Genomic DNA, 27,004 nt, shown 5'->3' with positions numbered 1-27,004 from the left:
ATACCTCTAGCAATCATTTTAGTTTCTCAAAAAAACATTTGTTTGATTTCTGTGTTCCACTGTAAAGCTGTCTTAGGTCAAATGAAGGCAATTTATATTCATCACAGTCATTCATTTCTTTCAATGAATGTAACCATTTTTAACTTTCCACAAATTTGTAAGAGTTTTTCAATGGAGAAATAGTGAAACTCAGTTGAGATTTTCCTCACAATAATAGTTATAATCTAGGCATGTGGTCTTTAAAAATAAGAAATAATATTTTACAAAAGTTTCAAAATCACAACCTTTCCTTTTTAAAAAATAGCTAATAGATTTCACAAATTACCTACCCTCTTCAGCTCCTAATGGTATTTATACAGCAACTACATTTGTTCAGCTGGAAGATACTAGAATGTGCAGTTGTTTGTGACTGGTATTCCTTTCTGATTGGCTGGTCTGGGTAGCTGGATGACCACAAAACATCACTTGTTAAATATTTCTAAAATCACCCCTGAATGGACATATTAATAAATCATGCCTTCCCACACTGAATACTTATGAGGTCTAGTTTTTCTTTAGTGGTTACAACTTAACCACTGCAGGGTATGTTGGTCGGCATAAGTTCTCACTTCAATGCCTTTTAGTTCACAGCCCTAAGGGCTTAGCTATTTCTGTTTTGCAGTCCATACTGCACAGAGACAATTAGTCATAAGGATTCTTCACTTCATGAACCTCTTTCCATTTGGTTTCAGGCCACATGCCATCTCACCTTCATACTTTCCTAAGGCCATCTCCTCCTACAGAGACAGGTACCATGCCATCAAGAAGGTGGAAGACCAGATAGAAGACAGATACATAACACAAATGTAGTTATAATAGAATGATGCATGTCACACAAAATAGCATGGGACATTTGCTAGGGAGTGGAGATGGTGGAATGTCAAGTGGTCTTGGGTTGCTGGAGTGTGTGGGTGGGGTGAGCTTACATAAGGAAGCGGGGGATAAATGCCATTTCATGAAGTCTGGACATATTCCTGCAGTCATTCAGGGTTTTAGATTTCAAAGTCTTGCAATTAGATTTTCATTTTATGAATGCAAACTGCGACAGTTATGTAGAGAATGGATTGAGGTCAAGAGAGTGAAGCAAAGCCAAGTCTGGAATGAATGTAGGAGAACAGTTGGTAGGCTGTGACAATAATCCACATGGAATAGAATGAGAACAAAATTAAGACAGTGTCATGGAAACAAATTTGAAAGGTATTTTGGATGCCAAATCAAGTTAACTTGAATGGGGTGCTGAACAGGAAGGAGACCAAAATGGCCTCCAGCTTCTGGCCAGAGTGACTGGGCAGATGATGGTATTATACTGTGATAATGGGAAGAGGACCATGTTTGTCTGAAGATGAGGTTGGACGTAAGAAGAGATTCCTTCTCCATGAAACCTTTCCTGATTGACCTAGCCAGAAAGACTCTTTTCCTGTTGGGAATTTGAAAGCCCTGAGAAGTTATATCATGTGTAAGATAATCAAATAAAAATATAATGGCAAAATTGAAGAGTGATGTAAGCATCTTTTTGCCTCTTCTTTGCACTAGAAACTATCATGTTATTAATTTGTCATAGACAGTGGGATGTTTGCACCCTCTAGATGTGGACCATAAGGGGCTACATTGTCTGTACTTAATTTAAAAACAACTATAAGTTGGTCTACTTTTAATTATCACTATGTACTAGCAACTCTGAACAATGTCAGTGGTAAAATATTCTCCCCCTAAAAATATTATTGGCCTAAGTTCTAAATAATTACTATGATTACTGGTGAGTTTTAATAATATGTATGTATGTTTCAAATTAGCATGTTTGTAGTACTTATCCTTTGACATAACTTACATTCTATATGCAAGTTAACTCAGAAACTTCCTGGTTATAGAGTTGGTCCTGGCTACTTGTGTTCATTTTCAGAGTAAATTCATAATGTTCAGAATCACTTGAGTTTGCTGCAAGTACATTATGCCCAGTCTCTATGGCACTACATATTCCTGCCTTTCAACAGCCAATTTTTAAATAAACAATAACACTACAAAGTTTGTAGAGACAAAGAAGCAGAACAAGAACTGTTTCATTTCTGTCATTCTATACAACCATTTTTAATTTTTATTTGTGTTTAAAATTTAGGACAATGAAACAGAGTATAAACTATAAGGTGTAATGTTTTTGTTTGGTAACTTAATTTCATACATGACATGTTTTATTGATTCATATCTTTCTCATTGAAATGTATTCTCTTTAAAGTGTTTTAAAACTAAAGAATGAATCAAGAAAATAAAACTTTACATAAGTGTTACAATTTAGTAGTTGCCTAAATTGTATATTTGCAGCATTTCAGTTTTAATACAAGTCACTTATTAGCACTAGACAATTATTTACATAAACTATCGGACTGTAACTAAATGTTCAAAGTTTATATTGTTTAGGGAGATATAAAAATTATTAATACATACCTGTGCATTTTTCCATTTTTGTATTATATTATTTTTCAAATATTTGTTTAATGTTGTATTCTTACATTATTTTTCAAATATTTGTTTAACTTGCATGGTTTTATATATGAAGTACATTACAAGAAAATATTCACTGTCTATATTTCTTTTCTGGCCATTTTATTGGTTGTTTCAGTTCTTGATTATTTCTGAAAATATTAAATATTTTTCCACATAGAGCAATGGGTTTTTAAAGATGATGTACTCTGGACATAAAATATACTAGGTACCACCTGGTCACAGAATGTACATACCATAATAACTCACAAGTGGTTTTCATAAGAATTTTGAAATTGAGAGGCTTTCTAAATCTAGAGTGACTTAAAAAGGAATATATCATTATATAAGAACCTGAGGGTGGTAGAGGTTTTCAGGCTTTTACTGCATATACTTATTGAAATTATTTTTAACTTTAAAAATCCCCTGCCATCAGATATGAATGTTTGAGAAAAACAGCAGGAACAAAAATAATTGATAGTTGGCTGATAAGTCACACCCCAAAACAGCTATGATTGTCATTCCTCTTTAGAAAATACTTGTTTGATAAGACAAACCCCTTGGGGACAGCTTTTTTTGTGTGTCTCCTGAGTGCCAAAAGATGGATATGTGTAATTCAGGACAGGCAGAAAAGAAGTGTTAACATGCTTGTCAGATGGAAAATGAGAATTGTGCCATTTGGCTCAGTGGGTCATTCTTACACTACAAGTGTCACTTTTAGTCTCTAAGAGATAGGAATGATAATACCTGGTTTGCTCACAGAAGGAGTACTCTTGATGATTTTCAATGTCAGCCTGCAAACCTACATTCGCCAGCTATTCATTCCTCCATTCAAGAGGCAGCCAATGTGATCATGAATGAAAGAATTTTCTGGAACCATATGATGAGAGAATATTCAGGAACCATAATGATGTTTCTGTAATCCTACTGCAAGTCGGTGATGTGGCCAGGACAAATAGCTAGGTCTTTTCTCTACCCCTAACCCTCTTTATGCACTTTGCCCAAGCATATAGTCACAGAATGCTGGAACTTGAAGGGATATTTAATGTGGTACTAGCATGACATGACAGCCCTATGGCTAACTGGAAAGTTAACATATTGTATTAATAATAGAAATAGATTTCAGGCTATAAGTGGTTTCACAGTTTCAGTGATACATTGAGGGAGGTGAAGTTGTGTGTGTTTGTGTGATGGGGGATGTTGAGTAAAGACTTTCCTATTTTTATAGTTTAATCCTTTTATCTTATTTGGAAGAAGTTGAAGGCTGGCAAGACTGGGTGTTTATCTCAAGTTCATACAGTGTGTTAGGATTTGAAACAACCATGTTCAAATGAATTTTATCACTTTTATTTCCAAGCCCTTTATAAATATCTCCCCAAAATTAGGCACTATATTTTATCATGGTGGAAAGCAAAGTTTCAATTTATCCCATCTAATGTTTATTCCATTTATTCTGAAACAACCAGTGGTCTCCATATCACTATTTCAGAAAACCATGATCCAGCTGTTTATCAATTCCCTAAATCTGCCATGAGATTCCTGGAGTCTAAGCCTTTGCCCATGCATTTCCTCAGTTTTAAAACACCCTCATACTCCATCATTTGCTCTGATTGTCAAAGGGGTACTCCTTCACTGAGATTCAGCTCAAATATAACCTTTTCATTAAGCTTTGCCCCAGTATCCCCAGCTGAAGTTAATCCTTTGCATATCCAGGCAGAGTGGTTTGCACTTCTTTACAGTGTTATTCCATTCTCCCATTTGTCATGCATCTTTATTTCCCATTAGAAAACAAGCTCCACAAAGGCAGGCATTCTGTCTTATTTATTCCTATGCCCTCTAACAACCAGCTTACAAAGACCCCTGAGTTTGCTCAGGTAAACTTAAAGAAAAAGAGTGGTAGATAGTAAATTTAGTCTAGAAAAGTGCCCTAATGGTTAGTTACTCTTGGCTTACCAATTAAATGGTAAGCCCCTTGTGGGCAAAAGATCTTGGTCTATAACCGTCTTATAGTTTTTCACAATTCTAGCACAGACTTATAGGCTCCATAAACTATTATTGACTTATCCAAGAAAATGAAAAGGGAAGTTAAGAGGCTGAGTTTATTAACTTCACGGAGAGGAATGGACTTCTGGAAACAAGGGTTTCACTTGTACTTTCTGCCTCTGGCGTTGTATTTTTGTCATAAGTCTAATCACATTCAGGTGTTGTATTGTTAGGTACTTCCTTTTCGTAAATTATCTTACCCTTTCTCTTCAATTTTTTGAAAACCTCATCCTCATAACTTACCTTTCAGTTTGCTTTCATTTTGGTTCTGAATTTTTGGAAGAAACTGAATTAGGAAGTCTTAAAGTGAACTTGTTTGAGGTCTCAAAGCAGTTGTAAATAAGTAAATATTCAGAGGTTCTAAAAGTTCTCTGCAGGTCCTTTTTCTCAATCTGATTCCTGGAAAAACCAATCAGGTTTCAATTATTTTGAGTACAGGTTGATGAGATGTGAGAAGAAATTATAGTGAAAGGTTTATTGGGTGTTAGGAAATACCTTAAAATGAGAATATTCATGCTGGCAGGAGTGTAGACATAAACAATGTCCTAGGTAGACAGATATGTGAAACTCAAGGCCCAAAGTTGCCCACTAGTTCAACATCTGATTAGCTATATGATCATAGGCAAGGCTTTTAGCTGTCTCTGTCTATAAAAGAGAGTTTTGGCTATAATCTCAGGCATGCTTATGTCATTATGACCTATGAAAACTGTGACTTTATTCAGAAGAATGCTTGAAGGTGAATGAAAGAACTAATGAAATAGATAGATTAGATATATTGCTGAGAGAAATAGTAGTTGAAAACATAGAAAGGCTAAGAAAGAACTAAAGGATGAAGAAAAAAGAACTTAAAGAGAAATTATTCTTAAGACAATGTGTTTAGCTTTAACTTTACTAGAAAAATAAAAAAACACAAATCACCACAAAGTGTCTAACTAAAGGTAATCTTTGTCTATTTTGTTTCACCAGCTCTTAAGGAGTCAAATCTATAGTAGAATATTCTGCAACTTATATATATATATCTTCTATACATCAATCATATGATGTAACTGATGCAAAAAGGCTTTTAAGTGGTTGTTGTAAATACATGCCATTTTTCATGCTCTTTTTATGCATGAGTCTCAAAAGGGAAAATATTAGTCCAGGAATTATCAGAGAATAAATAGTTCCATATAAATGTGCATTCTAAGTAATTAAAGTTTGGCTCTTTCAAGACCAAAACATTTTTTGAAGTAACCATTCTGGTGAAATTCTTTGTAAAACAGACTGCACAATTCTTTGTTTTGAAAAAATGGATGAAATTAAACATAATTAAAAGTTTTATTGTTAATCTTATTGTTACTGAAACTTGGCACTTGTCCATGAGGCTGAATCAGAAGAATGAGGACAAGTGTCTTTGGGGAGAAGGAAAGAGATTTATTATCTTTGCCAGCAATGGCAGGAAAAAGCAGACGATCATCCCCAAACCCAAATTTTTCCTGAACATAGGCAGAAATACAGAGTTTTTAAAAGGAGTGTTCTCAGCTTGAAGCAATGACTATGTTAACTATTCTAATCATCCCATCTTCGCTAAAGAGAAAGCCTGTGAACTCTGCCGGCCACCTAAGTGGGCAGTTGGTGCCACCTGGGATAAGAATAAAAGGCCTTTTTTTTCCATTCTTGTGATACTCCACATATGCTCACCATCAAATTGGTATTAACTGATCAACACTTATGTGCACATATAGTAGTAACATTCATCGAGTGTTGGGCAGATTGGAGAGGGTAGGGGATGCTGGGTATATTCACACCTAATGGGTGTGCACACCATCTGGGGCAACGACATGCTTGAAGATCTGACTCAGGTGGGGCAAACACAATATATGTAACCTAAACATTTATACCCCTGTAATATGCTGAAATAAAAAATAAACAAAACAAAACAAACAAACAAATAAGAATAAAAGGCCTTTTCCCTGCTCCTCCCTACCACTTTGGCCTGAGGCAGGATGAGGTTTCAGTTCTCCAAAAAGAGAAAATATTTTTTTTTCTCAGCCCATTCCTCTGTTACATATTCCCCACTCTCAATTTTACACTTTTATATCTATGGGAGGAGGGGCAACTACTGTTACATTATTGTGAACATCATAATTAGTCTGTGTTACATAATACAATTATGCCCTCTGGAATAATTAGGAATTGATAATGAAATTTTAATAATTGTGTATAAAATGAGATAAATTTTCAATCTTGCAATATCTATTTCATCTGCCTATAGAAGATTTCTATCTCATGTATCTTTGTTCTCAGTTATAGTTCCGATGCTGAGATTACAAGGTAAATAATGATCAGTTAACAATAACTGATTCAATGACATAGGAAATTTTTTAAAAGTCTTCTGTGCTACAGATTTTATACACATTTGACAATTGCTAACTGGAGTTTCAAAGAAAATAATAGAAAGACCTATTTCCAAGAAAACCTCTTTTCCCCCAAAACAAAGGGAGGCAAATTTCTAGCATGTTGGCCCAGTAGACAGAACTTCCAAAAGAAGCAGATCACTGTTCCTCCTTTCACTTAGAGAAACAAAGGGTTCAGTTTATCTCAGAAAAAATGTCTTTCATGAAACTTGGGCAGGAGTTGGGAGAGTGGGGGAGTGCTCATAGCAGGTGAACAGTGAGCAAGTGAAGCCTCATCTGTATTTACAGCCACTCCCCATTGCTTGCATCACTGCTTGAGTTCTGCACCCCCGCCTCCCCCACTGTCTGTAGAAATATTGTCTTCCATGAAATGGGTCCTTGGTGCAAAAAAGGTTGGGAACTGCTGCCCTAAAGCATTTTAAATATCTCTGAGATTGCCCCTCCCATCACAAGCTCAGAGCTCTAGGACAGCAGGCTGGTTTGAGGGGAAACCGCAGTGCCCTACATAGGCTCACAGCCCAAAGCTATGTTCATGCTCCCTACATTCTGTCACAGTGCTCCTTGGCCATCCTAGCCACAGCTCTAGCAAGCCCAGGTGCAGCTTGACCCACTGATCCAAAAGGCACAGTTTGAAAGCCTTGGCAGCACCCACTTGTTAACTCTGCAGGCTTGCAGAATGCAAGAGCTGTGGGGACATAGCTACCTCCACCTAGATTTCAAAGGATGTTGCTAACAGCCTGAGGACCTAGGAAGAAACTTGTTGCAGGGGCAAAGCCACCACAAAGAGCTCCTGGTAAAGCAATGCTGAGCAAAAATGTGATGTCAGAGCTACCACAGAGAGTCCCTACTGGGGCTATGCCTAGTGGAGCCATGGGAATAAGACTGCCACCAAGTTCCCAGAACTATACAGCTACCAGCCTGCAGCATTATTAGCTTGGAAGAGCTGCAGCTATGAGTCTTTAATTTATGAAAGCCGAAGCCTGGACTGAGACCAGCAAAGCTTTAAGTGCTGGGCTGCCTGAGGCCTTGGGGGGCAACCCCTACCGCAGTGTGCCCAGGATGTGGAAAATGGAGTCCAAGTAGAGTGTTCTCCAGCTTTAAGACTTAATGTTGTTTTCTCTGTTGGGTTTTGGACTTACTTGGGGACTGTTACTCCTCTCTTTTTGCCTGTTTCTCCCTTTGGGAATCGGAATGTCTATCTTATGTCTGTCCCACCATTGCATTGTAGAAACTTTATTTTGCTTTCACAGGCTCACGGTTAGGGGCAATTTGCCTCTGGATAACTCATGCCCAGAGTCTCACCCATATCTGATTTAGATGAGCTGCTGGACTTTGCACTTTTGAGTTGATGCTGGAATGAGTTAAGACTTTTGGGGCTATTGGGAGGGAATGAATGTATTTTGTATGTGAAAAGGACATGAGTTTGTTGGGGTGGGGGGCAGCAGCAGAATGCTATGTTTGAATGTCCCCTCCAAAGCTCATGTTGAAATTTAATTGCCATTGTGATTGTATTAAGTGGTGGGACCTTTAGAGGTGATTAGGTCATGAATACTTATTAATGCCCTTATTGTGAGAGTGGGTTAGCTATCGCAAAAGTGGGCTACTGATAAAAGAATAAAGTTTGGTCCCCATCTTTCTCTTTGACTCATGTTCTCTCTTCCACCTTCTGCTTTCCACCATGGGATAATGCAGCACAAAAGCCTTTGCCAAATACAAGCACCGGGTTCTTATACCAGAACAACAAGCCAAATAAAGTTCTATCATTTACAAATTACCCAATCTCAGGTATTCTGAGAAAATGAACTAAGACAGAGGATTAAATGTTTTATTTTATTTTTTAAACAAATATTTATTATGTACCAGAAACTCTGCTAGTGAGGATTAATTGCTAGAAATGGTTATCTAGGAAAATTATAGAATAATGCTTGAGAAATAGTTGGCAGAAACTGTTGAAGCCACATATATATGGTCATTCCAGAAGAACATCTTTGATTTTAGTTTTGTTTCCATCTTTTAGGGGAAGAATCATGTGATGTACAACTTTACATTAAGAGACAGTCCATACACTCTGTCTCAGCGGGAGATCCCTTTGAACTGCAATGCCCTGTGAAATACTGTGAGGAGAGGCCTAATGTGACTTGGTGCAAGATCAAAGGATCAGCCTGTTTAGATCTTGGAGATAGATTTCAACCACACACAAGTTGGAAGGAAGACAAGAATATTTCAGTTTTTATTCTACATTTCGAACCAGTGTCTCCTAGTGACAATGGGTCATACCGCTGTTCTGCGAATCTTTCGTCTAAACTCATTACAAGCCACTCAACAACCATTTATGTGACAGGTGAGTTCTCAACACCTAGACTGTGTAATGTGTTTCTCATCATGCTTCCAGGAAGAAGGTGATCCACTCTCAAGTGAGGGTGCTAGAGGCTGAACTCCTATGGCACACTAGAAGTCTGCCGTACTTCACCGATTATTATGTTCATGTGTGTACACATGTGTGTGCATGTGTGTGTGTTTTAGGGGTTAAGTGAGGCAGAGAAGAATAGAGAAAAATATAATAAAATTTATTGATCTTGCCTTTAGGGGTTATAAAATTTATTTGATAAGTCTAAAAGTAGATCGCTATATATTGAAAAAACTATAACAAAGTGAATACCTCTAGTTGTAAATAGTTCTGTGTTTTTTATCCTGTTTTTCTTTTATTTTTTCTTTTACATATTTGTCCTTGACTTTTGTTACATATAATTCCTTGAGGTTATGTTTATGGTGCTTGGACAATTATACACTTGTTAATAGATTATAATTTTCTTAGAGGACAAACAGCACACAAAGAACCTCACACCCTAATGAGTTTCTAGGAACATTCATAGCTTCAGCTGTCTCCCCCTCCTGCCCAGAGAGGCCTTTAATAGGATCTAACATCTGAAGAAAGACAGGTAGAGGTTAAGCTAGGAGAAACCAAGTTGAATAAAACATGAAAAAATACAAAGAGAGAGAGAGGAAGAGGGAAGAGTAAAAATATTTGATTTATGAAAATTCCACAGCCAATATCATCTTCAACAGTGAGAGACTGAAAGCTTTCCCATGTGAACAGGAAGAAAAAAAAAGATGCCTACTTTTGATACTTCCATTTGCAATAAAACTGGAAGTTCTAGCCAGAGCAATTAGGCAAGAACAAGAAATAAAAGGCATCAAAATTGAAAAGGAAGAAGTAAAACTATCTTCATTCACAGATGGCATGACCTTATATGTTGAAAAATTCTTAAAAATTCATTAAAAAATACTAGATCCTCTCTAACCCTTGCTAGGGAGAGGCAAAGATATAAAATGCAACCAAAATATTCGTACTTTCATACTATCTTGAAATAAAATAAAAATGTAAAAACTAAACTGCTAGAGCAGATATTTGAATTCAGTAAAGTTGCAGGCTGCAGGATCACCATACAAAAATCAGTGACATTTCTGTGCACTAGCAATGAACAACCACCCCCGTGCAAAATTAAGAAAAACAATTCCATTTATAATAGCATTAAAAAGAATAAAATATTTAGAAGTAAATTTAACCATGAAGATGAAAGAAAGTATGGCTGAAAGAAATTCAAGAAGATGTAAATAAATGTAAAGACATATCATGTTCATGGATTGGAAGATGTAATATTGTAAAGATGGCAATATTCTCCAAAGTGATCTACAGGTTCAATGTAATTTCCTTTAAAATCCAAACAGCTTTTTGTTGTTGTTGTTGCAGAAATGGAAAAGTTGATCCTCAAATTCACATGGAATTGCAATAAACTCAGAATTGGCAAAACAGTCTTGAAAAAGAAGATCAAATTTGAAGGACTAACACTTCCCTATTTCAAAACTAACTAAAAAATGGCAGTGATCAAAACAGAATGGTACTAGCATATGGACAGATATAGAGATCAATGCAATAGAATTGAGAGCCCAGAATAAACCCATACATCCATAGGCAATTGATTTTTGACAAGGATGTGAAGACCATTCAATGGGAAAAAAATAGTTTCTTTAACAAATAGTGCTGGGACAATTGGATATCTACATGCAAAAGAATGAATTTGAGCACCTCCCTCACATCATATTAGAAAAAAGTCAAAGTGGATCAGAGATTTAAATATAAGAGCTAAAACTATAAAAACTACATTTATATAAAACTATGTTTTCTTAGAAGAAAACATAGAGGTAAATCTTTCTGATCTTGGATTTGGCAATGGTTTCTTTGATGTGATTACAAAGCATAAGCAAAAACACCAAAAATAGATAATTAGACTTCATAAAAATTAAACACTTTTGTGCATCAACAGGCACTATCAAGAGAGTGAAAAGACAAGTCACAGAATGTGATAAAATATTTATAAATCATGTATCTTATAAAGGATTATTACCTAGAATATTAGAGAACAACTACAGTTCAATGACAAATAGACTGGTAACCTAATTTAAAAATGAGCAAAAAAAACCTTGAATAAACATTTCATCAAAGAAGATATACAAATGGCCAATAAGCACACAAAAATGCTCAATGCTATAAGTTATTACAGAAATGCAAATGAAAACTACAATAAGATTCCATTTCACATCCACTAGGATAACTAGAATTAAAAAAACAAAAGCAAAACCCAGAAAATAACAAATGTTAGAAATGATGTGGAGAAAATTGACACTCTACATTGCTGGTGAGAATGTAAAGTAGTGTAGCTGCTTTGGAAAACAGCCTGGCAGTTCCTCAAAAGGTTAAACCTAGTTGTCACAGAACCCAACAATTCCATTCCTAAGTAAATACTGAAGTGAAATTTAAAACTTGCACATGAATGCTTATACCAGCATTATGCACAGCAGCCAAAAGGTGGAAACAACCTAAATGTTCATCAACTGATGACTGAATAAAGGAAATGTAGCGTATTCATACAATGGAAAATTATGCTGTAATAAAAAGAAATGAAGTACTAATGTATGTTACAACGTGCATGAACCTCAAAAACATTATGCTAAGTAAAAGAAGCAAGACACAGAGGTCATGTATTGTATGATTCCATGCATATAAAATATTAAGAAAAGCCAAATCCATAGAGACAGAAAGTAGACTGGAGGTTGCCAGGGCCTAGGGAAATAAGGAATGTAGAGGGTCTACTTAATGGATACAGAGTTCGCTTTTGGGGTTATGAAAATGTTTTGAATCTAGATGGTGGTGATGTTTGTACAACATTGCAACTGTCTTAAATGCCATTGTATTGCATAATGGTAATTTTCATATTACATGCATTTTGCCACAATAAAAAGTATATTTTGATCAAAGAAGAGCACCCTTTAATTATAAAAAATAGGATGAAGTTCCTTTTGTTGCCCATAAACCTGAAGCTTATTGTGAAGGAGAAATTTCAAAGAGGTTTGGTGTAGTAGTAGCATGACTAAACTCTAGATGCAGCCACATAAGGTTACTTATTTTATAGATACGATTCACTTGAATGCATACATTTTGTGTCTGTTCTTTTAAAAATTAATTTATTACCTTATATGCTTACTTTGGAGTCAGTGTTTAAACTTCCTTAAAGTACTCCAGTGAAGGAATCCATTGAAATTCCTTTAAAATGCTTTGAATCCCTTACAGCACCCCAACGAAAGAATGCATGGCACTTTAATGCTAGCTACAACCCTCAACTATGAAGCATAGAGGTGTGGAAGAAATTTACAGCAGAGTTAGAGACTCTGCCTGGGCAATTTGGGGTCAAGCTCAGTGCTAATTGCAGGTGACTATTTCTGCACTGACTTATATACCTCTTCAGTATGGAGGCTGTGTCTTAAACATGTTTGCTTCTCTACAATAGATGGTAGGGGGATCAATAAATATTTCTTTGTAAATGAATTAAAGAATATAATCTATGCAAAGTACAAAAATTGCCTTTACCAACCTGGAGAAACCTATATTGAGGATGTATGGAATGAATGCTTTCTGGAAAGAATTGCAAATTAATTCACATTAATGATATAAAAATATTAAATTTCTAAAAAGTGTTACTTTTTAAACTGGAAAAATAAGGAAAATTTATAAAACGTTAGTTCTGGAATGATGTTAATTATACTATTGAACAAATAAGTGCTAAATGAAAAATTTATATAATAAATATAATAAAATAACATTTCAAGGGATTGAGTCCATCTTCCTCAGAAGAGAAGCCCTCTTGTGTAATTCAGTCTTTCTTTGTGGGCACTGGTCTACTTCCATGCAAGAGGGAGGAATTAGGCAGGGTCAGAGGCAAGCTAATAATTACTTGTAACAGAAATTTCTATTACACAGAAGCAATATTATGGATTGTCCTCTTTCCCATATTTGGATCATTCCACAACCACTGAAGATGGCTTATAGTTTTTAAAGTGCATAAAGGTGCTTGCTCTAGGGACCAAGTGAGGGCTGAGATTAAGATCCACAATCAATCTATTTTGTGGAGGAGGAAGCCCTACTTTAGGACAGGGGAAACAGCATTCCCTCTTAAACCCTTTTAAATGCCCTGAGGGGTTTTTATTAGTGTCCAATTGGGACAAAGAGTATGAAGGATGAAGTGGTGAAAGAGAAAAGTCTAAGAGCCAAATAGGAGACATGAAGATCTTGTGTCCTTTTGAAGATTTCTGTGCTCCCAGTTTCCTGCTCACCTACCACTCTTATCATTCCCTTTCTTATCACTTTGTTAATTAATGCCCTTGATCCACATTGAAAAATCCTAGAACCTTTGCTTTGGCTTTTTACTCTTGTTTGTCAACAACCTTCTACTTTATATGCGTTCCCTTCAATAGCTTCTATGAACATCTCAGACCTTCATTATCTTCCTTCTAAATGATTCTAATTAATTAATTCTATGATTGAATTCTGTCTTTAGTGCTTTCTCATTTTGGTCCTTTTCAGCCAAATACCTTACTAATGTTCTTAATCTGCATAATACACTTCTTTCATAAGGCCACTTGCCTGCAAAGCATCCCTGGTGCTCACAATGCCAGGCTCATGTTTGTTAACCAGCATTCAAGATCTTCCACAGTTTCCTCACACCTACCTTTCTGGATTCTATACAGAGCCTCTCAACTCCAGCCTAACATCCCTACTTGCTATTGCCATGTCTTCACCATGGCCCTTCTATGCCATTCTTGCCACTTGTAGGGAATCCCTTCATTTGTCTCCACTTATCAACACTCTAACCCTCCTTTCAACCCCAGCTCATTTCCCAAGTTCTCCAGGAAGCCTTCCAGGATCACCTTAGGGGTAGTGATTTCTCTTTTCTGTCAATTTTTATGGCATTTGAGGTCTGTATCTCTCATTTATCACACATGTCGTTTCACTGTAGTAATGTATGGTAATGTCTTTTAAGTCCCATGAAAGATTATAATGCCCTGGGAGGCACAAATTGTGTCATATTTCTTTGCATTATTTCTACTTCCTTCCCAAAAGTCAAATAAATTATTTAGGAATTAGCTTTAATTTAAACTGGATGTGTATTTTCCTTTAGTGAAATGGTAAAAACAAAAATAACAGGGAAAGGGTCAAAGAAAAATTCCTTTTTCTTCTGAACCTGAAAGGGCTCAGTGAACTAAGCATAAGAAGTGCTCAGTAAACTAAATATGAACTAAGTATGAGGAAAATATCCTCAGAATTATGTTTAAGGACCATGTTTTTAATATAAATTTTGGAAGGTATGATAAAAAATATTATATTTTCTTCCCTTGAAATATTCTTCCAAAGGGATATTGGGAATTTTCTCATTTTTTGTATCTGACTCTTCTTTGCTGTTTATGTTCAAGTTAAGAATTGGTTCTTGAAATACCAGGTCTGTGACAGAGTGGGGGCTTGCATGCTCTTGAGAAAGCAATATTTTCCCAGAATGAAGAAAAGCACTTTGCAAAATAAAGCAAATCCCCAGGGGAAAAGTTGACAGAGCTGGGAAAAGTCACTAGAAGACACATTGGCCTGAAACTCCATCCTTCCCAACCTTCCCTTGGTATGATCAGGAGCTTCACAAAAGTGGGATGGTCATTATCTGTGCAGGAAAACATGTGTAGAGTGGGAGGGCAGGAAGTGAGAGGTATAATCTTTGTTTCAGAATGAGCATCCAGAACATCATCAAAAGCATCCCTTCCTGGAGCACCTGCTGAATGTGCATCTTGTTATTCCAGGTGCCAGAGGTGTCACTCAGGCTGTATTGTGGCCTTATATTTAAGGAATGGGGAAGAGGAGATCAAAGAGAACAGATGAAGGTTATGTGATATTTACAAAGTCTTTCTGTGATCTTCAGAATAAACCCAGGAATTTACTTTGTGTTCATGACCTTAAGGTGATGATCCACAAACTATGCAAACTGACCTTGAGCTAGACTATCAGATTCTCTGTTAGTGTGCAAATGCTGGAGTTCTTTCCAAGACTAGCTCTGATTTGGGACATACCCAAGTGTATGCTTTTATTGTTTTCTCAACCAATTTCAATTCTTTATCCCATTTCTCTATTTCAGAACAAATTCAAAATAATTCAGAACTCCCTCTAATAAGTAAGTATCAAATAAAATTAAGAAAACTAGTTTGTTTTGTGCTTAGAAAAATAATAGAAATTGGATCTTCTTAATCAAGCAGATTTGTTTATATTAGGTTATCTGTTGTGGGAACCTTGGTCCTCATTACTATCTAACACCCTCCCCCAGACAGCTGTGCCTGTCACTCTTGGCAATGATCTAGCTGAGGGCCCAGCCTAAACAGCAGCTGCAGCATGAACAATAAAATCTTTGTTACCGCTCTCAATTACCAAACTGCTTTATGCCCTGCTTCCATTGCCATTGATCATTTTGACTCCAAAACCAAGTCTCTAGGGAAACAAATCAAACACATTATAATAGAATGTCTTACTTCAGTATTTTTCATACTATGTTAATAGCAACCCAGAATAAAAAAATAGATCTTATATAATAACCCATAATACACACATATCTGAAAAGAAGTTTCCCAAAGCCATGCTTAACTTAAAGACAGGATTCCTCCATTGACATTTTGGGGTGGACACTTCTTGGCTTCACTGAGAGGGGTGGTATCCTGCATAATGTAGGATGTTTAGCAGAATTTCTGGCCTCTATTCACTAGATGCTATCTTCCCTCCTCTCAACCAAAACTGTCTTCAGACATTGCCACATGTTCCTTGGAGGATAAAACTGTCATGGTTGAGAACCACTGCACTAATGTGTGTGATGCATTCTGATATTTTCTATTCTGTTCTATTTCATTTTTTAAAAATGGTATTTGTGGTCTACTAAATTGTTTTACAATATAACTAATAAATTGCTACCAACTGTGGACAAACAGGGCCTTAATGCACATTAATATGAATCAATTATAATGAGCATTTGCTGTATGCTAGGAAGAACATATTTGGGGATACTGAAAGTATTTGGTATTTGGAAATATCAATGAGTTATGATACAAGGAAAGATCATTGTGTTGAAGAAACTTGAATTTAGTGTCAGAAACATGTTGAATTGAGTTCCAACTGCTACTCATTAGCTGTCTGAATTTGGGCAAAATTATTGGAACAATAACACTATTCTCAAGTCATGAGACTGGACAAAGGCAATGACTTCCCTGTAAGTGACTAACAAGAGAGTTAAAATAGATACTGCAAATGGAAGGGCTTGGTGAAGTGCTTTCTGAGAACTGTTATGGAGATTGTTCTATGGAAGAATAACCCTAGCAAAATAAAGGATTTTTCCAAAAGATAAATTATTACAGAGCCACATGTCTTCAGCAATAAAGCAAAAGGTGGCAGAGGGAACTGAGGCCTCGGATTCCTGAGGAATGCCTCTGAAGGGGGAATGGAGGCATTCAAGTTCTGATGATGTGAAAAGTTCTTGCTGATCCTAATGTGCCTCAGATTTCCTAATTGTATTTAGCATTGACTAACATTCCAGATTCAACCAGTGCCTCAGGAAGACCCTTCAAGGAAGAGGTGGCAAACACACCATGGCTTCTTTATAGTTTGCCTCCTTTGGGGGGATTGCTTCTACTCATTTCCTGTTTCTGCCTGTTCTACTGCCTGAGAAGGCAACAAGGTGGGTTCCATTTTCCCTCCGTCCTTCTGTACCACACATCTGGGTTCTTATTCCTGGGGCTAATCAATTTTTGGTTTATTCCTGTTGTTTTCTTTCCCAATCCTGTGGTAAACCATGGATAATGATTTCCTGGGGGACAACTCATACTTCCACTAAAAAGCCAAATGGGTTGATCTGGGCTCCCCCCAGTCACAAGGAGGCATGCTCACCAGGACACCGTGCTCCAGCCCAGGGCTGTGGCTAGGTGGGCACATTGCTGGGACCTTCTCATTCTATTTGCATTGGTCTTAGGTTTGTATGAGAAGGGTTCTTCTAAACCTTAACAGGATTGAAAGGGAGATGAAAATAGTCTCTTGGATTGGATGGATATGTCTGATTTGAGTTATTTTGTCTTATCCTCTTTTCCCAGCCACGCCACATCATGCCAAGCACACACATACCCTTATCTAAATGAAGATCCAATGTCCCTAGAGGGAATTCACTATGTCCCTACTTTCTATTGCCATTACAAAAACATGCTTGAACACAATCCTCACCCAACAATAATGCATTTGAAATACATGGCTTTGGCTAGGACAGGAAAGGTGTGATATTCTGAAAACAATTCCTTTCTACTCTTGTTAAGAATTCCCTCAATGCCATGGCCAAACATGTTTAAGTAAGAGAAAGATGCATAGATAATTCCGATTTAGCTCTGATCTGAACCACTTCGGTTTTCTTTTCCTTTCCTCCTTCCCTTTCATCCCTTTTCCCACAACATCAACCACAGTGTAGCTGTAGAAACTGAGCTAGACAGAACAACCCTTATTTTGTCTACACAAGAGAAAGCTTTGTCTAGGCAAAAGTGCTTCCGGTATTTTGGAGTGAACCCAGAATCTTCTCAGAATTCTGAAGAATTTCCTATAACCCAAACTCTGTGTCTGCAGCCGCACAGCTCTTTCTGTGGTTCCTTTGTAGATTTCCTCATCTTTCTCGAGGCTGCTAGAAGAACTTCTCTCAGAACCTCAGAAAAAGAGTCAGGGGTACATTTTTTTGATTAACACATCCAAAGTGCACTAGGCAGTAGGAGATCCTGGCAAGGTAGGTGACAGGGCAGCAGCATTTCTGGCATTGAGTATGGAATGTCCTCAGAGCAAGGACTTCCAGCCTTTCCCAAGTGATGTCCTGGGCCCTGTCTCTTCCTCTTAGCTATGCGGTGGGGCTATGTAGAGTGAGAAGTGATGAGTGAGGGAAATGGGCAGCATGAATGCTCACTAACAGGTGTGTGTGGCATGGTAGCCAAAGGAAACGACTAGGCCAAAACTAATAACATGATCACTGGTGTACAACAGGGTGGACATAGGTGGGAAGGTCGTTTACCTTTGTTTACTTTCTTTACTCCTTTGATTACTATTGTTCTTTTGGTCTTCTAGGGGAACAAAAGAAGCTCTCTGATACAGCGAAAAGGGACATTAACATGGTATGTTTGATGTATTTGTTGAAACAAATGGAATTTGTGTTATACCGTGTGTATTTATTTATCCATTTAATAAATTAATTAAATCAATGAATTTATATAGCACTTACCATATGCCAGGTACTATTCTAAATACTACATATACAGACTCATTTTTTAAAATGTCTTTATTTTATATTCACCCCTCTCTGCATCAAAGATTCTTCAGCATTAACAGGTCTCATAATAAATGGGTTTTTGGAAGGGCACAGGAAGCAGTCTAGACCTGAAGCAGAAAAGTCAGAGACTGAACCATATAATGTCAGCTCTGCTCTTGTCTGTTATGTGGCTTCAGCTTATGCATTTATTATCACAGACACAACACCTTAAAGTAATTCTGGAAGAGAGTAGGGAGTTAATGAAAGAATAAACCCATAAACAGCCTCATATAATGAAAAGACAATTTCATAAATCACACCAAAAGATAAAGAAGCAGGATCTCAGGCTTAGTTACTACACGAAAATTCCTGGTAATATGTGTGGGCTCATTAAGAAGGGACCATCAGGCCAGGCGCGGTGGCTCACGCCTGTAATCCTAGCACTCTGGGAGGCCGAGGTGGGCGGATTGCTCGAGGTCAGGAGTTCAAAACCAGCCTGAGCAAGAGCAAGCCAACTAATATATATAGAAAAAATAAGCCAGGCATGGTGGCACATGCCTGTAGTCCCAGCTACTTGGGAGGCTGAGGCAGGAGGATTGCCTGAGCCCAGGAGTTTGAGGTTGCTGTGAACTAGGCTGATGCCACGGCACTCACTCTAGCCTGGGCAACAAAGTGAGACTCTGTCTCAAAAAAAAAAAAAAAAAAAAAAAAAAAGGGACCATCAGATGAAGGAAAGGGGAATTTTGGAGGCAATTTTTCCTCCAAGGTTTGGGATATAAAGTTAGGCCTTCCTTTTCCTTCTCAATCCAATGTTGTGTAAATATTGGAAATAAATAAAAATGGGGCTATATACAATTTGCAAAAACAATATCTGAAGCTCTTTAATTAAAAATAAATTGTTATAAATGAGGTTCTGCAAAAGAACTTGTGTATGTGTGTGTGTTTATATTTCAATAAGAAAGAGAAATGATAAAGAGGTGGTAACCCTCTCTTAAACATTCCAGAAATGCCAGAGGTAGATATAGCCAATAATTCTGCATATATTAAATGGCATTCAGTATTCCCCACCTGGCTCCCTAATTTTAAACCAAACCAAATAAATTCAACTTGATAAATTTCTGTTAAGTTTTTAGTGAGCATCAGTAGGCACTGTGTTAAGTGCTAAGGCTCTGTTTCCTCAAATAGGGAAATTTTCTTGAATATTACTTCCTTTCTGCCTATAGTGAATAACAACAAAACTATATTCAGTTATAATCAGTCCTGAGAGCTATAAAACTATTTAAAACAAAAATCTAAATAACTGGCTGTGTAAGTAAAGTCCGGGTTGATTAAACTGTGGTCATTTTTCTTTCTATATAAACTAGATAGATTGTGATTTCAAATTGACTTCGAAAGGGGTTTTTCTGTGTGTGCAATTATCTGGGAAGTTTGTTTTAAGGTGTTCTTGTTATTCACAGGAATTTGAAGTTTTTGCCCCATCTGAGTTGTCTAGCATTTCATAAAATAATCAAAGAGATGCCATATTAGGTCCCTGGGGCCCAGTATTATTTCTTTCTTTTCTTTTCTCATACATTCATTCATTCATTCTTGTTTTTTTTTTTTTTAATCTTTCAAGCTTTTTTAAATTCAATAATCCAGGATGGACTTTAGATCTTGTCGAAAGCAGCCACATCCATGGACTGCACGGAGCCCTCAAAAGCAGTGATCTGCAACGCCAGCAGATCTGTCCCAATTGTATCATTTTCAACTACGCACTGTGTTTGAGGTGTTTTTAATGCCTCATCCCACTTTAACTGTTTTTTAGAGGAGTTCCAGACAAAGCTGTCTGCTCGAATGCTTCTGGTGCACTCCTCTAATGTTGCCAGATCTGTCTTACCATCTCAAGGTTTCACGGCTAGTAAGATGGAAGACATGGCAACAAGGGAGGGGTTTTGGCTTCCTTTGATTCATACTGTGCAAGGTGCTCTTCCCTTATCCTCTTCGATTCTTTGCTCTCCTCCTCCTCATCAGATCCAAAGAGATCAATGCCATCGTCATCTCTACTATCTGTAGCTCCACTTCCTGTAGTGTCTTCCATATTAGCAGAGCCAGCCTTGCTCAAAGTCACCTTCACTTCTGGAAGGCTGACCTTTTCCTTTTCATAAGACTTGATGTGATTATTCCAACTCAGGGCATGAAATAACGTCTGCAGGCAGTGGGCAGGAGACTGCTTCAGAGTGATGAGGTATGTTTATGATGGCCCAGAGCCCTTGATGTAGCTCTTGTCCTCCAGGTAATCCATGAACACCTGGAGGCTAGTGGGGCTTTTCAAGTCTTGGTAACCCATGGCATCAGCTGGATGGGAGAGCTGAGCAACAGTAGAAGGAAACAGGTCTGGACTAAGATTCCAGCCTAAGAAAAGAAAAAGGACCCTGGGGCTAAAAATTTCTTAAATAGAAACTTGTATGGGAGCCAGTGGGAAAAACCAAAGTAGGGAAAGGAATTGGCAAAAACATGGCAGGTACATGTAAAAGCCAAAATTCTGATCTTAATCCAAAATGGTCCTTTGAGAGGATAAAAGTTCTTGTATGCTAAAAACCACTGAATGGTACACAAGGGTGAATTCTAAAGTATATGAATTCTCTCTCTCTCTCTCTCTCTCTCTCTCTCTCTCTCTCTATATATATATATATATATATATATATATATATATATGACTTTATAATGTGTCATAGGAGTATAATGTGGGATTGCTGCTTCTGTCTTTATCCTCACTACCCACCACATGCTGGCGCACCAGCCTTGTGGCATCCAGTTGCTTTGATGGGGTGCCGTTGGAGAGGTTCACCTGTAGAGCACCATGTGTTCTTGTACCTCATTCATCCTAACAAATTTGGAAATGAGCCATCTTTTGGGAAGTCAACCAGGTAACTGAACTGACAGACTTGAAAAGTATGACAGGGACCTTGTTGACAGATTGAGACTTGTGGCTATTTTCCAGGTCACCTGACTTTCACCAGGCTCCTTTAACAGAGGTGGGGGGCACTTTTCATCTTAGCCAAGAAATTCCTGCCTCTTTCAATCATCTAGCCTTTGTGTTATTTCTGGGCAGCCACCTCAGGAGAGGGAGCCAATGTACCAGCAGTTATTACATAGTTTCTCAGGACAAAGCCAGATATGCTTGCATAGTAGAAGTCTGCCAAGGGGATGATGTAGACATCCTACTGCACACGTCACATTGAGGATGACAAAGGACCTAATACTGTATGTAAACTACCAAATACTATGTACCTGATGCCTTAAAGGAGTTAGGCCAAACTTCAAGAACATAAATTGGCAACATTAGGATTTAAAAAATTGAAATAATCCCTAGAATTAACACAATATCTTCATTCTTACCAAGTGGATCCTTGTGTAGCTAGGAATGGCTAACAAATAACTGTTAAGAGTGAGAAAACATCAGGACTCACTTTATTTTTAGTATCCATGAATTTACCTCTTTCTCAGAAGATCTAAGATATTTGGCACTATTTGAAAGTGTAAAAAAATTTTTTGTGATAAAAATAACAACTGGATATCAATTGTCCAATTCCGGGTCCTCTATTACAATAAGATATCTTGGATAACTCACAGTACATATTCTTTCTGAGCCCTTAGTGGTTATCTGTTCTGCTTTATCTTTAGTCTTTTATTCTAAACTGCATTAATTCTGTCCACTGTGTTTTCATGGGATATTTTGTGTGTTTTCCGTAATCTGAGTTGTGCTTTTCATCTTGAATGGGGATTGAAAAGTGTTCCGTGACCTCAAAAATGACCAACAATAAAGCACAAAATAACTATGTGGGGGGAACATAGTGGTTCTCATGCCTTTCAGCCTTTAATAATTGAGTGTGTTAAAAATGTAGTTGTCACCAGCATATGTGAGGAGCAGAAGATTGTTTCTCCGAAGGTACATGAGTCCATTTAGCTTTTCACTCGTAGTTTACTAATCCACATGCACTGTCATGCCTTAAGTGGCACTTAAAATCACCTTTCTCTTATAGGTTGATGTTCCCCAGCCCTTTAAGAGTGAGCAAACGGAAGAGGGCACTGGACAAAATTCCCAAACACTGCCATCAGAAACTGGAATTTATGATAATGACCCTGAAATTTGGTCCAGGATGCAGGAAGGATCTGAAGTTTATTCTCAACCACACCTGGAGGAAAACAAACACGACATTGTTTATGCGTCCCTGAACCATTCCATCATTGGAATAAACCCGAGACAGGCAAGAAATGTGCAAGAAACACCGACAGAATATGCATCCATATGTGTGAGGAATTAAATCTGGTCCTGACTCCAACCAGTGATCATTCCATGATCAGTGTGTCAACACCATTGTCTGAGCCCAAAAGGATGTCAAATAATATTTGTTGACCTGACAATTTTCACTTTAAAAAGGTTCATGTTAGTGCTTGGGCCTTATGAGTCCACAGTACAAATGATTAAAATTTCCTCTGGAAACTCCTGTGGGAGACTTTTATATTATAATCTTTAACAACAAAGATTTATCTGCAAAATTGATTGATATCATGAGTAGCAGAATAATACATATTTAAACATAGCTGCATTTTATTCAATATATAAACTCAATCTTTCTTTTGGAGCAATCAGAAAGACTTGCAGGAAAGAGAGATTTGTGTTATCTGGATCAGTTCAATACAGAAAGAAAAAAAGTCCTAATTTGACTAACCATAAATACAGAAATGATTGTACATTTCCAGTCAATCTTCCACAATAAGAAATTTTCCCATGTCAAGCTAAGACTGGTGTTTCTTAAAGGTAAAGGAGAAATCATTTTAGACTTGATGTAGAAAAGAATAGAAAGGATAAATGGCACAATAAAGATATAGGATATATCATTCAGATATGGATTGGATGTTTCCTATACCTGGCAAACAAATGCTTATATCTACCCTGTTAGATTGCTAAGCAAATACAGATATTAATGGAGCATTTTTGAGCAAAGTGGTGATTCAGTATTTGGGTTTTATAGACAAATGCATATGAATGTGACATAATGCTGCTGGATTAATATAATTGTGGATATCTAAATAAACAAATTAGTAAAAATATGAATTATTAGGCAAATGAAGATTAATGGCTTCAATTACTTCATGCTTGACTTGATAGCAAATTAAAAGCATAATTAATGGAATAAAGAAAAGGCCAGAATATTTAGTAGGTTGGGGTCAACATACTTTCATCCACCACATCTGTATTGCTTTTCTTCTTACTAAGGAATAGAGGCAAATCATATGTAGTGATGTATTATAGTTTGATAATCATTTGTTTTAAAAAACTGAGGTTGCAGCCACTTAAGAGTATAGCAAGAGGGGGCCAGGCATGTGGCCCAGATCTTAGGAGGCTGAGGCAGGAGGATCACTTGAGCCGAGGAATTGAAGTTTGCAGTGAGCTATGAGGCCACCACTACACTCTAGCCCAGGTGACAGAGCAAGATTCTATTTCAAAAAAAAGAAAAAAAAAGAGTATAGCAAGAGATGGTTTCAGATTTTTCTAAATATCCAGAGTACTTGAGGTTAATTATTTCCAAAATAGTTTACAATTCTATTTAACAGTTTGAGGCTATTAGAATTCCCAGGTGCTGCTACTAAATAATGCAATAATCCTCATACAAAGTGAATAGCAAAGGTAGGATCCATTTTGAACAAATATATGAGCTGCTGCACAAGTGAGTGTGATCTCTATGTTTGCGTGTGTGTGTTAGTGTATAGACGGTATGGGTGACTTAAAGAAATGGTACAAAAGGAATGGATTAAATTGCATTCTGTTTTCTATTTGTTTATGGAGCACAAAATACCAGAGTAAATGGCTCATTAAAGAAAATAATGTATAAAATTATGGGGATGGAAGTATGAGTGTAGTGCACACACACAAAGATAAAATTGAGGTTTTATAGTGGCGCTTTTCTTATGTAATACTGACGTTAAGTTTTAGCTCCTTAGATTTGGAGCTGCAGATATTGTTTTGAGTCACATATTGTTTTGATAGCTAATTTATTTATTTTTTGATATCCATCTATCAATATAACATTATTACAGCTAGAATTTTAAGCAACAAATTCTAAATAGGCTCTTTCAGCCAAACTGCATTTGTGGATGACTTATGTAAAATACATATTAGAATGGGTGCTTGTGGTAATCTTAAAAATAGAAACAGGAAGGAAAGGGAGGATACATTTATCAGATGAACGCACAAAGCTGAACGAACAGTTCCTTCATTATTCTCTCCAATTCAAAAACAGAATATTTTGTCTATTGTCATTTTAGGGTCTTCTTAGTATAACCTATAGTAAAGATAATGTTATAGTGATTTCACTTCTGTAAGTGATTTTTTTTGTTGTATGTGTATCACCCTTGCTAAAATCACAAATCATTTATGTTTTTATTCCTTCTTAATAAAAGGTGTCAAAGATATATATGTATTTCCCCAAATAAGTCTATTTCAGTATTATTTACATGGCTTATTTTATTAATTTATAGGTGGTTTGAGAAAAATTATATGTGGATAATTTAATGATTTTGCATGTACTTTAATTTTGTTGAGTGTTATAAATAAGAAGATAAATTTATTAAACTTATTTAAAATCCATTTGGCATTTGCCTTTGTACCAAAAAAATGTATGAGCATGAATAGAAGAGTGATTCTTAAACCCCATGGTACATAAAAACAACCTGAATTAACTTGCTGAACTGCAGATTATCAACTCCCAGCATTAAGAAATTCTGATCCAGTAGGTATGGCTCTTTAGTCTTCATCTTTAAAAGACATCCCAGATGATTTTGATGTAAGTGCCCCAGTGATCACAATTTGAGAAATGCTGAAGTAGAAGGTAGGTTTGCTACATGTGGTTTATTTGATCAGTTTTGTGTACCAATCAAGACTACCTCTTGCTTGATCATATTTATTTTTTTATACATAGAGACTTTTTTTCAGAGCAATTTCAGATTCAGCAAAGCTAAGTGGACACATATCCGCCATTAGAGTGACTTACAGAATAGTTTCACTGCCCTAAAATCTGTGCTGCTCCTATTCATCCCTACTTCCCTCCCAACACCTGGAAATTACTTATTGTCTCCATAGTTTTGCCTTTTCCAGAATGTCATATAGTTGGAATCATATCCCATGTAGCCTTTTCCAATTGGCTTTTTCACTTAGTAATATGCATTTAAGTTTCTCCTGTGTCTTTTAATGGCTTATAGCTCATTTCTTTTTAGTGGTGAATGATATTTCATTGTCTGAATGTACCACAATTTATTTATCCATTCATCTACTAAAGGACATCTTGCTTGCTTGCAAGTTTGAACAATTATGAATAAAGCTGCTGTAAACATTTATATGCGGGGGTTTTTTGTGGACATAAGTTTTCAACTCATTTGGGCAAATACCAAGGAGGATGATTGCTGGATCACATAACAGTATGTTTAGTTTTGTCTGAAACTGCCAAACTTTCTTCCAAGGTGACTACCATTCTGCATTCTCACCAGCAATAAATGAGAGTTCCTGTTACTTCACATTTTAGCCAGCATTTGGTGATGTCTGTGTTTTGGAATTTTGCTGTTCTGATAGGTACATAGTGGTATCTCATTGTTGTTTTAATTTGCAATTCTCAAATGATGTATAGTGTTGATATTCTTTTCATACACCTATTTGCATTATTTGCATCTGTGTATCTTCTTTAGTAAGGTGTATGTTCAGGTCTTTTGCTCATTTTTCAATTGTGTTGTTCATTGTCCTGTTGAATTTTAAGGGTTTTTTGTATAGTTTGGATAACAATCCTTTATCAAATGTGCCTTTTGCAAATAATTTCAGTCTATGGCTTGTCTTCTCATTCTCTTTGTGATCATAGCACTTACTTGTTATTATGTTTGCTGCTACATTAGACTGTGGGCTTCTTATAGGCAAGGATTATGTCACAGTACTCTTTAGTTTCTTAGCCTAGGGTTTTGCACATATTAGAATTAAATAATGTTTACCTAATGAATGGATCGTGTTTGTGAAGTGGTCATCTACTCCCCTGCTACTCAAAGAATGGCCCTCATTCTTTGTGTAGCCATTTGTGAATACTTTATCCACTTAGCCTTTGTGTGTGGTGAGGAGCCAAGTCACATTTATAAGACAAACTAATTTATTTATTTATTTATTTTCTTCTTTTCTTTTTTATTTCAGCATATTATGGGGGCACAAATGTTTAGGTTATATATATTGCCCTTGACCCCCCAAGTCTGAGCTTCAAACATGTCCATCCCCCAGATGGTGGGCATTGCACCCATTATGTGTGTATACATCCATCCCCTCCTACCCCCCTCCCATATGCCTGACACCTG

At 36.8% G+C, this 27,004-nt stretch overlaps 1 protein-coding gene across 2 annotated transcripts in view; it reads left to right on the top strand.

Moving 5' to 3' along the window:
• BTLA (B and T lymphocyte associated) overlaps positions 1–25,268 on the top strand; it is a 33,002-nt gene extending 7,734 nt beyond the window's left edge. The window contains exons 2-6 of one of the 2 annotated variants that reach the window (XM_012787472.3): positions 8,971–9,294; positions 15,464–15,499; positions 16,886–17,044; positions 18,457–18,503; positions 22,660–25,268. In XM_012787472.3, coding sequence (XP_012642926.1) covers positions 8,971–9,294; positions 15,464–15,499; positions 16,886–17,044; positions 18,457–18,503; positions 22,660–22,941 — 848 coding nt within the window. In that variant the 3' untranslated portion in view covers positions 22,942–25,268. The remainder of the gene's footprint in view (positions 1–8,970; positions 9,295–15,463; positions 15,500–16,885; positions 17,045–18,456; positions 18,504–22,659) is intronic. The other variant, XM_012787473.3, reaches the window with a different exon arrangement.
• The last annotated feature ends 1,736 nt before the right edge of the window (positions 25,269–27,004 follow it).

Source organism: Microcebus murinus, chromosome 1, assembly GCF_040939455.1.
Source record: "Microcebus murinus isolate Inina chromosome 1, M.murinus_Inina_mat1.0, whole genome shotgun sequence".
Classification (NCBI taxonomy): Eukaryota; Metazoa; Chordata; class Mammalia; order Primates; family Cheirogaleidae; genus Microcebus; species Microcebus murinus.
This window is presented reverse-complemented; position numbering and strand designations above follow the sequence as displayed.